At 45.5% G+C, this 14,788-nt stretch overlaps 1 protein-coding gene across 1 annotated transcript in view; it reads right to left on the bottom strand.

Annotated features, from left to right (window-relative positions):
• Positions 1-12,516, bottom strand: part of ACAT2 (acetyl-CoA acetyltransferase 2) — a 41,128-nt gene extending 28,612 nt beyond the window's left edge. The window contains exons 1-2 of the mRNA XM_077486310.1: positions 12,349-12,516; positions 1,671-1,805 (exon numbers count right to left, since the gene is read on the bottom strand). Coding sequence (XP_077342436.1) covers positions 1,671-1,805; positions 12,349-12,403 — 190 coding nt within the window. The 5' untranslated portion in view covers positions 12,404-12,516. The remainder of the gene's footprint in view (positions 1-1,670; positions 1,806-12,348) is intronic.
• Positions 12,517-14,788: the final 2,272 nt, after the last annotated feature.

Raw genomic sequence — 14,788 nt, 5'->3', positions numbered from 1 at the left:
GGTAGCAATGATATAAACCTAGCCTCAGATCCTTCACATCACAATCCCATCATTACAACAGTATTCTCAGCCCCTCTAAATCCCAACTCCCCTTCACATCACAGTCCTGTCCCCTTTACAGCAGTGTCTTAAACCTCCCCTTCACATCACTCCTCCCAGTAATATCACCTCCCCTTCACATCCCTGTTCTCTGTCCCCAATATATCAGCCTCCTCCTGTCCCCTTACTGTCCTCAGCCCCCTTACATCCCTATCATCACCCCCCCACATCCCTATCACCCTCCTCCCCCCTCCTGTCCCCTTACTGTCATCAGCCCCGTTCATATCAGCCCCTCACATCCCTATCACCCACCTGCTTTGTATCACCCCCCCCCCCCCTTCACATTCCTGTTCTCTGTCCCCACTATATCAGCCTCCTCCTGTCCCCTTACTGTCCTCAGCCCCCTTACATCTCTATCATCACCCCCCCTCCTGTCCCCTTTATATCACCCCTCCAGCCCCCTTCATATCACCCCTTCACATCCCTATCACCCTCCTCCCCCCTCCTGTCCCCTTACTGTCCTCAGCCCCGTTCATATCAGCCCCTCACATCCCTATCACCCATCCGCTTTGTATCACCCCCCCCCCCATCTTCACATTCCTGTCCCCACCCCCCCCCCCTTTACATTCCTGCCCCATCTTGCCCTTTATATTATTCCCCTCCTCCTTCACATTCCTGTCCTCACCCCCCACCCCCATTTCTATTCCTGTCCTCACCCCCCCCCCCCTTTCACATTCCTACCCCATCCCGTCCTTTATATCTTCCCCTCCTCCTTCACATTTCTGTCCTCACCCCCTTCCATCCCCCTTTCTATTCCTGTCCTCACCCCCCCCCCCACCCTTTCACATTCCTGCCCTCACCCCCCCACCACCCATTCTATTCATGTCCTCACCCCCCCCTTTCACATTCCTGCCCTCACCCCCCCACCACCCATTCTATTCATGTCCTCACCCCCCCCTTTCACATTCCTGCCCTCACCCCCCCCTTTACATTCCTACCCCATCCCGCCCTTTATATTCCCCCCCCTCTCCATTTCTGTCCTCACCCCCCCCCCTTCACATTCCTACCCCATCCCGCCCTTTATATCTTCCCCTCCTCCTTCACATTACTGTCCTCACAACCCCCCACCCCATCACACTCCTGTCCTCACAACTCCCCCCCCCCCCACCCCATCACATTCCTGTCCTCACAACCCCACCCCATCATATTCCTGTCCTCAAAAGTGCAGGAATAAATGACATTTGATTTAACATGGTTTCCTATGGGTCCCATTCACATCCACGCAGTTTCCCACAGTGTGTTTTTGGAAGAGGTGCAAGGACTTTTTTCATGCAGGAAGGTGTGCTTTGGGGTCCACTGACTTTGATTAAAAGTGCAAGAAAAATGCATTGATGTGTGTTTTTGGTAGAGTTTTATATTTAACGATCAGTCTCCCTCTCCTATAAAAAGGATGTATGAAGCATGAAAACGCATCAAAAAACTGCAAAAACACACCAAAATAATGATTGAAAAGCATACAGACAGGTGTGCAACTAGCCCAAGTTATTGCATAAAATGTTTCCTCTCTAGACACTAGGAAAACGCAATAAATTGGATACATTGTAAATCGAACATTAGACAAAGTAGATTACCTGATGTCAACACATGTCCAAATATAACTTCGGATATTTCATCAGGTTTAATGTCAGCTCTCTTCAGAACTTCACTGATGACTACGGTGCCGAGGGTATGAACCGGGAGAGTGGACAGGGCTCCATTAAATGAACCTAACAGAGAGGAAATATGTAAATACAGAAGTGTATAATGACCATAAGTCAAATCACAGGAGCAAGGACCAATGTGGTTACAGATAACACTTAAGGTTCATTCTCATTAAAGTGATCAGTCATGATGCATTACCACCTGCTATGGCATGCATGAGAGTGCGTTGGCTTAAAGTGCTTTGCTTTGATATGCTTTGTTCATATTTCGTTGCTAAGGTTTACACTTTAAGGCAGGGTGGATATAAATCAATGAGAAAAAAAAAAAAAATCTGATTTTTTTTGATTTAGATCAGATTTTTTTTGATTTTATCAAATCTATTTTAAAATAAAATGCTTTTGGAGTAAAACATCTATCTAAAAGATAGTTTTCCATTTAAGATACATTAATAATTTAGTTTATTCAGCATTAAATGGAGCATGGTTATGTAGCATGAGGCTGTATATTCTGCAATGTGTACATTTTTGGTAAACTCATTCAATGAATCCAAGCTCTGCAAGCTGAGATAACACTGCATTGATGCATTCACATAATTTCACAGTAACCATGAGATAAAATAAAGTTCAGGAATATTCCTTTATCCCATTGTTTTGCAAATCTATGTACACTATAAACTGTATGATTGAATCGGTTCTGATATCGCTGTTTTACTAATCTGACAGATTATTATTCTAAATAGGAAACCTTCATTTTGTTTGCAAATATTAAAGATTCTAACTACCGGCAAGAATGAGTTGCGTGGTTGCAAGGGTCTCAGTCTGGTTTTGCCGAGAAGATATCGCATGATTGCAAGGGTCTCGATGAGTATGAGGTTTTTATTATTATTATTTATTTATTTTATGACACACGGCATGGGGGATACAACGAATGTCACCAGTAGAAAGTATGCAATGTATCTGAAACAAATCGGTTATAAAGAGAAATTACTGGGAAGAGTTGGCCCAGTGAAGTGTAGTATCTCGCACTGGAACCGACAAAGAGCATGGGCGAGTGGGCTGCTTAAATACCCTCCGGGCTCCTCCCATAAATTCAGGCCACCATACTGATATTTTATAGGGCAGTGATGGTGAACCTTGGAACCCCAGATGTTTTGGAACTACATTTCCCATGATGCTCAACTACACTGCAAAGTGCCTAAGCATCATGGGAAATGTAGTTCCAAAACATCTGGGGTGCCAAGGTACGCCATCACTGATTCCCTTGGGGATTCTCTCTTCTCTCCCCAATTCACCACCTCGGAGCTGGTGAATCAGGGAGCGTGAATTCTGACTCAGATCACCAGTCAAGTGCTGAGATCGCAGCTTCATAAACTGGCCGTTTCTGTGTCAGTCAATCACAGATTCTCAGTGTGTGGAGAAGATCTGGGGAGAACATGTTCTCTCCCGATCATCCCTGTTTCATAAACCGTTAATGGACCGAGATCAGGACTTGTATTATTTTTATTATACAGGGTTTATATAGTGCCAATAGTTTACACAATGCTTTAAAATGTAAAGGGGGATAGTACGATTACAATACAGTTCAATACAGAAGGATTCAGAGGGCCTTGCTCATGGAGCTTACAATCTAACGCAGGGGTGTCCAAACTTTTTTCAAAGAGGGCCAGATTTGATGAAGTGAACATGCACGAGAGCCAACCATTTTGCCTGACATTCTTTGAACCATTAAAAATCGGTCTAAGTGTGTTCGTTCGAGCACTAATACACGGCCCAACAAGAATTCACTTGCCTTTGTGGCTGTGTGTGTTGAAGAGATGAGCTTGGGCGTGTTATTTGGATATACCGTATTTATTGGCGAATAAGAGGGAAGTTTCAGGAAAAAAAAAATTAAAATTTTAAATAAAAAACTCTGAAGCAAAATAAGGGTCAGTGCCCATCTGCGCTCCCACCTTTGCCAGGAATGCACCCACCATTAGCCAGGAATGCAGCCACCATTAGCCAGGAATGCAGCCACCATTAGCCAGGAATGCAGCCACCATTAGCCAGGAATGCAGCCACCATTAGCCAGGAATGCAGCCACCATTAGCCAGGATTTCAGCCACCATTAGCCAGGAATGCAGCCACCATTAGCCAGGATTTCAGCCACCATTAGCCAGGATTTCAGCCACCATTAGCCAGGAATGCAGCCACCATTGCCAGGATTTCACTCACTATTGCCAGGAATGCAGCCACCATTAGCCAGGATTTCACATACTATTGCCAGGAATGCAGCCACCATTGCCAGGATTTCACTCACTATTAGCCAGGAATGCAGCCACCATTGCCAGGATTTCACTTACTATTGCCAGGAATGCAGCCACCATTGCCAGGATTTCACATACTATTGCCAGGAATGCAGCCACCATTGCCAGGATTTCACTCACTATTGCCAGGAATGCAGCCACCATTGCCAGGATTTCACATACTATTGCCAGAAACGCAGCCACCATTGCCAGGATTTCACATAGTATTGCCAGGAATGCAGCCACCATTGCCAGGATTTCACATACTATTGCCAGAAATGCAGCGACCATTGCCAGGATTTCACTTACTATTGCCAGGAATGCAGCCACCATTAGCCAGGATTTCACTTACTATTGCCAGAAATGCACCCACCATTGCCAGGATTTCACTCACTATGGCCAGGAATGCAGCCACCATTGCCAGGATTTCACTCACTATTAGCCAGGAATGTACTTACCATTGCCATCAGTGCAGCCCTGGAGGGGACATGGAGGGGGCTGGACGAGCGCCAAAGAACAGGAGAATCTCCTGTTTTCACAGCGGCCTCTTTAAGAGAAAGTCCCGCCTCCTTTGATGGACAGAACAGTCGTCCAATGGCGGAGATGGGACTTCCTATTACAGAGGCTGCAGTGTAAACAGGGAATACTCCTGTGTGCACAGCGCTCGTACCTCCTCCTATCTCCAATGCAGCCAGACTATATATCTTTTGTGGCCCCGGCGCTGGGAGATCGTCGGGGGCCACAAAAATTATATATGTTTAGATTACCAGGCGGGCCGTTCAAAACCGGACCGCGGGCCGCGATTGGCCCGCGGGCCGGACTTTGGACATGCCTGATCTAACGGGAGGGGAAGATGCACAATATTCACAGTAGTATATGGGACTTGGCTGCAGATCGGACACTTCTATTGGTGCTGCTGCACTTGAAAACTATTTTATTTTGATTGATCTCACATCATAAATTGGAATATGTATGGGGCTTTTGTTTTTGCTTCAACTCTTCTGGGAAGGCTGTCCACAAGGTTTAGAAGTGTGTCTATGGGAAAGTTTAACCATTCTTCCAGAAGGGCATTTGTGAGGTCAGGCACTGATGTGGACGAGAAGGCCAGGCTCTCAGTCTCCGCTCGAATTCATCCCAAAGGTGTTCTATTGAGTTAAGGCCAGGACTCTGTGCAGAACACTCAAGTTCCTCCACCCCAAATTCGCTCATCCATGTCTTTATGGACCTTGCTTTGAGCACTGGTGCGCAGTCATGTAGAAGCAAAAAGGGGCCATCCCCAAACTGTTCCCACAAAGTTGGGAGCATGAAATTGTCCAAAATGTCTTGGTATGCTGACGCCTTAAGAGTTCCCTTCACTGAAACTGAGGGGCCAAGCCCAACCCCTGAAAAACAACCCCACACCATAACCCCCCCTTCACCAAATGATTTGGACCAGCGCACAAAGCAAGGACCAATAAAGAAAGGAATGAGCAAGTCTGGGGTGGAGGAACTTGACTGTCCTGACCTCAACCTGATAGAATACCTTTGGGATGAATTATAGCGAAGACTGCGAGCCAGGCCTTCTCGTCCCCATCATTGCCTGTCCTCACAAATGCATTTCTGGAAGAATGGTCAAACATTCCCATAGATACATCCCTAAACCTTGTGGACAGCCTTCTCAGAAGAGTTGAAGCTGTTATAGCTGTAAAGGGTGGGCCAACTCAATACTGAACCCTACAGACTAAGACTGGGGTGCCACTAAAGTTCATGTGGGGGGAAAGGCAGGCGTCACAATACTTTTGCCAATATAGTGTATATTGGATCCTTTTTACGGTTTCTTTTTAGTAGTCTTTACAACACTATATTTTGCACTTTTGATATATTTGCTGTCATTTTTTGATGCGTACATCTTGGGCATTTTGATATTTTATTATTTAGAGCCCTTCACTTTATTTTTTTATGTATATATTACTAGTGTGATGTATCTACTGTTCAGTGGCAGCAGTTCTATTTTCCTTTCTTATACATTTGAATTTTTGGTTGATCCTTACATAATAGCGAGAGGATTTTTTTCACATTTATACGAAATTTGTATTATTTATTTGGGTAATCTATTAAAAACTGTACGGCGGCAACTGAAGTTTGACCTGCAATCTTAAGCGAATGCAGCTATAAGAAATGTTCCAGCTTTATAAAGCAAATTTGTGAAAGGTTGTATGAGGACAGCCAAGAAAAGGTTGTATAGGGATAGCACAGAGTTCATGTGTTTAAACACTACTGATGTTATACACGGCTGCTTTGACAATTTGCCTTTGGACCTTCCCTTATGACTCGGGACAAAAGAACATGATACGATCAGTGGAGTAGACTGCTCGTCCAATCACACTGACCGTATGCAGAGGAGGCACACTCACAGGCAATCAGAATGCTGGGAGGGATGCCAGCTGAACAGCTACCCTATCACGCAGCAACCTGCATATATGGTTCTACATTAGCCAGCCAATCAGCAGCAAAAGAGAGTAGGGGCTGACTGTCATCCCAGAAAACTCCTCCCTTCACTCCACACTGAGCTCATGAATATTCATGAACCCCAGATCCATGGAGCAGCAGGCTACGTTGGAAGCTTTGCATTCCCAGGGACGTGAATAGATGACTATGCAGCATGTGCCCTTCATTGTCTGTGTTTACATTTTCTACTGTAACCCTACAATGATCTATATATACCAAGTTCTGGAGAAATTCAACAGATTTCTTAAAAATTAAATCTGATGAGTTAGAAATACCTCCCAATCTCCATGCACTTAGGTTAGGTTCACATCAATGCGTTCCAGGAATGTGCGTTAAATCACACGCTATCCCAACACACAAAGAAACGCGCTGCCCTTTTAGCAGACACTTGGTGGTACCATTAATTTACAAACACTTGCGTGTCGCACGTGCCAAATCAGGTGGTTTGGTGCCACGCATTTTTAGAAAAGAGTAAGGCCCCTTTCACACTGGAGCGGTGCAGGCATCGGCGGTAAAGCGGCGCTATTTTTAGGGCCGATTTACCGTTGTTTTAGCGGCGGTATTCAGTCAGTAGTGGGGTGGTTTTAACCCCTGCTAGCGGCCGAAAAAGGGTTAAAACCGCCCGCAAAAAGCTGCTGCATTGCTGCTGCAGCCGCGCTGCCCCATTGATTTCAATGGGTAGGAGCGTGAATAAACTGTTCCTTCACCGCTCCAAAGATGCTGCTAACAGGACTTTTTTACCGTCCTGCCAGCGCACCGCTCCAGTGAAAGGAGCCGTTTTTTACAGGTGCTATTTTTAGCGCCTGAAAAACGCCTCAGTGCGAAAGGGGCCTAAAGGTTTAGGCTGGTGTCACATGGGCATGTCCGTAGTTCTGCCTCGGCCTGCTCAGTATGGGATCTCCCCACTGGGCAGGCAGATGATAGGCCCGTGTGCGCTCCACCATGCAGAGCAGACACAGACACAGCCCCGCTCTCCCCTTAGGGCAATCGGGTCTAAACGGACCACCTGTCTGTTTCCATCTGACTGTCATCTGAACAAATTAGCTGTTTTTGGCAGACAGGATCGGATTGGATAGCAGTATGTGTCCGCTGGCACCCACCGCTCCATAGAAAAGACTGGAGGTCCAATCAGGTCCACCTTGTAAAACTGACAGGCCGACCTGATCAGAAAGCCTGTGTGAAAACAGCCATATTCAGGACAGATGCAGTGCAGGAACGTGTGCAAAATTGCTTGTTTTCCCACACCGCACGAAAATGAGTTGCCTTCGGCAGACGCACAGACCAATAATTCTTAATGGCACCCCAATACATCTGGCAAATATGCCTACCAAAACACATGGTACAGCACTATTTTTGCATATTGCATGCGCATAGGGCAGCCCATTGAGATCAATGGGCTGCCCTAAATGCGCAAAAAAAAAAAAAAACACACACACACACACAGATGCACCTTATGGTGTGAATAAGCCTTTAGGGACCCCTTTTCTACATTTGAAATGAATGGGCTGTCACATGCATGCTCAGTTAGAAGGTGTAAACCTATGGCTGCTGCAGTTAATTGACGATTTGGAAATCAACCCCAAAATTGTACGGTCAGATTGTAACTCTAATGCCCCGTACACACAATCGGATTTTGGATGTTGGATGTGAGCTTGTTGACAGAACGTACGCCAGTGCGTATGCTCCATCGAACATTTGTTGTCGGAATTTCCACCAAACAAATGTTGGCTAGCATGTTCTCAAATTTTCCGCCAACAAATGTTTGTTGTCAGACTCTCAGATCGTGTGTACACAAGTCCATCGGACAAAAGTCCACGCAAGCTCATAATCAAGTATGAGCCGGAGATATAACTAGCGTTCGTAATGGAGATATCACGTACGTCTTGTACGTCACTACATTCGTAATTGTTGGCCAACATTTGTGTGATCGTGTGTATGCAAGACAAGCTGGAGCCAACATCCTTCAAACTAAAATCCACGTTTTTGTTGTTGGAAAGTCCGATCGTTTGTACGGGGCATCAAGGCTCATGCACTTGAAAAGATAGAAAAAAATCGATTTCACATAAAATACCAATATATTTAGGGCTCATGTGCATCTGTGCCTTCGTCTGCACACTGTAAGCAAATGGGCGTATTTTTGTGTCTGGGAGCCCCTGGTGCTGTGCACAGCTGCTAATAAGACATAAATAGGTTGAAGGTGCCCGAACGCAGTTCTGCGCTGCTACTTATGTGGGTGACAGGCTGAGATGTAATGACTGTAATTCACTTCACATAATTGGGACAATATGCCTGTAAGCATGCACCACATTATGGAATTAGCTGTGCATCGCTACATACAGCCATCTGCAACTATTCCTATCTATGTGCAGCACCAGGGGATTACCGGAAGGGCAAATGTACCCATGGGCATGAGCCCTTACTGTTTTTTCATAAATTGATAAGGAGAACAGAATAATTATGGCATTTGAGCTCTGCAGATCATAATGTGTATAAGGGCTCATGCACACAGACGTTTGAAAAAATACTCCAAATATGCCAGAGGTTGGCAGAACAAAATGCCTCCAATGCTGTGCATTTATGCCCGTATTGCGTTTATATGTGTATGAGCATGAACTCATTCTATTGGCCAGAATAAAAGTAAACGCATAAGCATAAATTATGCTGGAAATCTCTCTTAACGCAGGCTGGGGCATTTTTTTTTTTAATGCCCCTGAACGTTGCTCTAAAATATACCCATAAAGGACACAAAGTGTATATGTACATTAGATAACCCAGAGCTGCTCTCAGAGGCTGATGCCCCTAACAGCTGCATTTTTTTCTGCCAATGTGCACAAGCCCTAAGTTATCATACAAGTTACAATCTGACTGTACAATCTTCATAGAACGAACTTAAAGAGAAGATCCAGCCTGGGTGAAAAAAATATTAAAAGCCAGCAGCTACAAATACTGTAGGTGCTGACTTTTAATATTAGGGCACTCACCTGTGCAGGGAGCCCGTGATGTTGGCACCCCAGCCGACCTTCAAACAGTCTCCCAGGTGCTGCTGCCGCCGCCATTCCTAGTAAGGGAACCTGGTAGTGAAGCCTTTTGGCTTCACAGCGGGTTCCCTACTGCACATGAGCGAAGCTCGCTGCACTTTCTAATTGGCCCGGCAGCGGGGGAAGGAGGAGGGGGGCCGAACTTCTGGAAGATCGGGTCTCCGGAAGCGGACCCGTCAAAAACACGTCCCCCCTGAAAGGTGCCAAATGTGGCAATGGAGGTAAAGTTGCCACCTCATCCCTTTAAACCTGAACACCTTTGAATTACACAGGTTCTGAGGCTAATTCAATTCAGATAAGGCACCAAATGAGTTTAATTTCCACCGTAATCAGCCACAGAACCTGTGTAACTAATATGCGTTCGGGTTTAAAGGGATGAGGTGGCAACCTTAACTGGGAGGGAGGGTGGAGGAGGCGTATAAGCGAGAGTTCCACTTTTGGGTAAAACTCCGCTTTAAGGCTACATCCAGATGGCCAAATATCTGGGGTGGCTACCAACAAGGATCAGTATAATCTGCGTTTTAAGCCCCATACACACTATCAGATTTTCTGCAGATTTTTTCCTTCAGATTTACCAAAACCATATAATATGAGGTCAAACCTTAAAGTGGTGTTGCACATAAAAAATAAAATCATCAAAATTCCTAAAAAAAAAAAAAAAAAATTTGGATTTTTTTTTTTTTAACTCACCTCTAAATGCCTGTTGCTAGGTGGTGCCTTGTAGTCTGCCTCCTTCAGTGCCTGGGCTCTTGACATCACTGCCCTTCGCCGCAGGAAGGGCTCAGCTCTGCCCCCTCCCTCCTGTCATCTGGGACACGTGACAGGTCCCAGATGACTGCGCGGCACCGCTCGCGCATGCGCAGTGGGTGCCCGGCTGTGAAGCCACAGCCGGGTGGCCAAAGTTAGAATGCCAGCGCCACCAAGCGGAGGCGGGAACAAGCGGGGCTTCGTTCCCCAATATCGCTGGACCCTGGGACAGGTAAGTGTTTGATTATTAAAAGTCAGCAGCTGCAGTATTTGTAGCTGCTGACTTTACGATTCTTTTTTTTTTTTTAGGGGAACTCCTCTTTAAGAGTTTGAATTTGTATGCAATCAGGCAGGCCCTTCTACTACATGGTTTTGGTAAATCTGAAGACAAAAATCAGCAGAAAATCTGATAGTATGTATGGGGCTTTAGCCTTTCTCTGGATCTAGCATATTACCAAAACAATGTAATATGAGGACCTACCTAATCTAGCTGTATCCAGCTAGGCAAATACTTGCATACGTGTTGGCAGATCCAAGGGTCGCCATACAATCTCTGTACAATCAACTTTAGATTTACCAAAACTATGTAATATGAGGACAAACTTAAGCTATCCAGTCAATCAGGCAGGTTCTTTGCACTACATAGTTGTTGACAGATCTAAAGGGAATTGTACAATCAGATTGCAATATGTGTGATGAGCTATACAATGAGATTGCGATGTGTGATGAGCTATACAATGAGATTGCGATGAGCTATACAATGAGATTGCGATGTGCGATGAGCTATACAATGAGATTGCAATGTGCGATGAGCTATACAATGAGATTGCGATGTGCGATGAGCTATACAATGAGATTGCGATGTGCGATGAGCTATACAATGAGATTGCGATGTGCGATGAGCTATACAATGAGATTGCGATGTGCGATGAGCTATACAATGAGATTGCGATGTGCGATGAGCTATACAATGAGATTGCGATGTGCGATGAGCTATACAATGAGATTGCGATGTGCGATGAGCTATACAATGAGATTGCGATGTGCGATGAGCTATACAATGAGATTGCGATGTGCGATGAGCTATACAATGAGATTGCGATGAGCGATGAGCTATACAATGAGATTGCGATGAGCTATACAATGAGATTGCGATGAGCGATGAGCTATACAATGAGATTGCGATGTGCGATGAGCTATACAATGAGATTGCGATGTGCGATGAGCTATACAATGAGATTGCGATGTGCGATGAGCTATACAATGAGATTGCGATGTGCGATGAGCTATACAATGAGATTGCGATGTGCGATGAGCTATACAATGAGATTGCGATGTGCGATGAGCTATACAATGAGATTGCGATGAGCGATGAGCTATACAATGAGATTGCGATGAGCTATACAATGAGATTGCGATGAGCGATGAGCTATACAATGCGATTGCGATGTGCGATGAGCTATACAATGCGATTGCGATGTGCGATGAGCTATACAATGAGATTGCGATGTGCGATGAGCTATACAATGAGATTGCGATGAGCTATACAATGAGATTGCAACGTGCGATGAGCTATACAATGAGATTGCAACGTGCGATGAGCTATACAATGAGATTGCAATGTGCGATGAGATATACAATGAGATTGCAATGAGCGATGAGATATACAATGAGATTGCAATGAGCTATACAATGAGATTGCAATGTGTGTGCTCCTTTAGTTATCAATGTTTTCAAGAATCTGCAACAGTGATCTATAATAACAGAGCAGACATTAGGATGCAATGTCTCCCCAAATAAAGTATGTGACCCCCCTTCCTACACACCCATTATAGAGCCATTCCTGGGGTGTCATCCATTACAGTACAAGGGACAGATCCTAGATCTGGATTTATACAGATTTATTATATTGTATTCCCAGCAAAACAAATCTGTTTTATGCACAATAATAATAATAATACACCCACCAGGAACATAGATGATGAATGCACACATACATACACAAAATGACTGGGGACACATTATATACAGGCAATGAATAGGGTTGCTGGTTACCTATGGGTGTGCGGGCAGCAGACACAATGACTACGGGATCCTGTGTAGAAGTCATCCTCCAGTACTGATCTTCCTCCTCTGCTCTGTACACTTCTCACACCAACAGATGATCTGAGCTCTGCCAGCACTTCCAGCACACGTTACTGTCTCACCATCCTACCAGCCCTTCCTGGATGACTGAGTACAGCAATTTTGCCACCTACTGGCCTGGAGGGGGTATACCTCGAACAGGATCAGGATTATCATGTATGTATTACATGTGGAGAACTGTTTCCTATAAAGCAAACTTTCACTCCATTTTTAGGCCTCATTCATGCATTTTCCTCAACTGAACGCCTTTGCAGGAAATAAGTAGCTTAAAACCATACCTAAAGCCACATTTGGCAAACATGTTTAGATGCATTTAGACTAAGGTGACCAGATTTTTAAAATGAAATCCAGGGACATATATTCTTTTTTTACTAGTAATGGCAGCAATCAGCGACTCACTGCGATATTGCGGTGGACAAATCGGACACTAAAGCCACGTACACATGACCGTTTTTTCTGTCGGAACAAACTCTGAAGGTTTTTCCGAAGGAGTTCCGCTGAAACTGTCTTGCGTACACACGATCACACTAAAGTCCGACCGTCTAGAACGCGATGACGTACAACACGTATGACAGGACTAGAAAAAGGACGTTCAATAGCCAGTAACCAATAGCTGCCGCCTCGTACTTTATTCAGAGCATGCGTCGTTTTTGGTCTGTCTGAACAGCATACAGACGAGCGGTTTTCCTGATAGGAATTGGTTCTGTCAGAAATATTTAAAACATGTTCTATTTCTAGGTCCGTCAGAATTTTCGAGAAAAAAAAAGGCAGATGAGGCCCACACACGATTGGAAATATCCGATAAAATACTTTTTCTGTCGGACATTCCGCTCGTGTGTACGCGGCATTAGTGACACTTTTGACACTTTGTGGGAACCAGTGACACTAATACAGTGATCAGTGCTAAAAATATGCACTGTCACTGTACTAATGACACTGGCTGGGAAGGGGATAACATCTAGGGCAATCAATGGGTTAAATGAATGCCTAACAAGTGTTTTCTCACTGTGGGGGAGGGTCTTTTACTAAGGGAAGACATGGACCCCTGTACCTGCTTTGCTCTGACACCCAGAAATGCAGGATCCAGTATATAAGTGATTCTGCGCAGTGTGATTCCCCTGTAGCAGTAAATCTGCTATCAGACGATCGGAAACTGGTAAAGATCATCAGCATCATGCTAACTCACAGGCAGCGGGCACTCTGTCATGGCTCTGGCTGGCTCTGTCACAGTGTGTCACATAACATGGCTGCTGGGTGCTGATTTTGTGACCAATAAGTGCCGCTGCCTGTGAGTTCTGATACCATCCATTATGCCAGAGAGACAGACACAGTGCAATGTAGTCTATTCACAGACACCCCCAAGGCACACCTGTGTTGAAGCCTTGAAGGCACTGGCAGCCCCACGATTGGATCGGCTTCCCCTCTATTCCTGCTGCTGGACATCATCAGCTGAGCTCAGCTGCCTCTCTATGTCCGTCGCCGCCGCCGGCCTCACAGCCTCTCAGGTCTCACTCTCCGGGCCCCGGCTACTACTGGGTGGGGAGCCGAGGAAAATGACTCTGCCGGGGAAGACAAGGAGATAAGCAGGCAGGCGGCTGGCCGGGATTTGAGCCAAGGCAGGAGAACATGTGAGCGGAGCTGAATGGGCATGTGCCAGAAACTGAAGAAATAGTCCATCCGCTCTGACCAGCACATCATCATTAGAAAGAGACACAGATAATGGAAAAAATACACCCCCTAAGCTAGTAGGAGCAGGGGGGGTGTAATTCAGATTATTTTTTTTATTCTGCACTGACTGTCCTTGAAAATTGCCCCAGCTCCTGTTGAAGTCAAATTCGGGTACAAAACCGGGACAGACTTGGTCCGGGGACAGTGTCCTCAATCCGGAGACTGTCCCCTGAAACCGGGGACATCTGGTCACCCTAATTTAGATGCATTTAGGTGCATAGCTCCCAACTGTCCCTGATTTTGAAGGGACTGACCCTGATTTGGAACTAAGTCCCTCTCTCCTCCTCGTTTGTTCCTCATTTTGGTCTGATCTACAGTAAGGATGGGCTCCAGCGTATTCTCATACTCCACATGCAGAGCCCGCTAGGAAGTCGGCGCAGTGCTGCGCTAATCACAGGCAGTGATACATTGCCCTGATGTGCGGCTGCAGAGATCGGGCAATGTATCACTGCCTGTGATTAGCGCAGCACTGCGCCGACTTCCTGGCGGGCTCAGCACGTGGAGTATGCGAACACGCTGGAGCTCATCCCTAATCTACAGTATTTTACAAAAGTATTTCACATTTTGGAAATATTTTATTATATCTTTTCATGCGACAACACTGAAGAAATGACACTTTGCT

This window comes from Lithobates pipiens, unplaced genomic scaffold (assembly GCF_037356315.1).
Source record: "Lithobates pipiens isolate NorthernLeopardFrog02 unplaced genomic scaffold, aLitPip1_a1.2 Scaffold_18, whole genome shotgun sequence".
NCBI lineage: Eukaryota > Metazoa > Chordata > Amphibia > Anura > Ranidae > Lithobates > Lithobates pipiens.
This window is presented reverse-complemented; position numbering and strand designations above follow the sequence as displayed.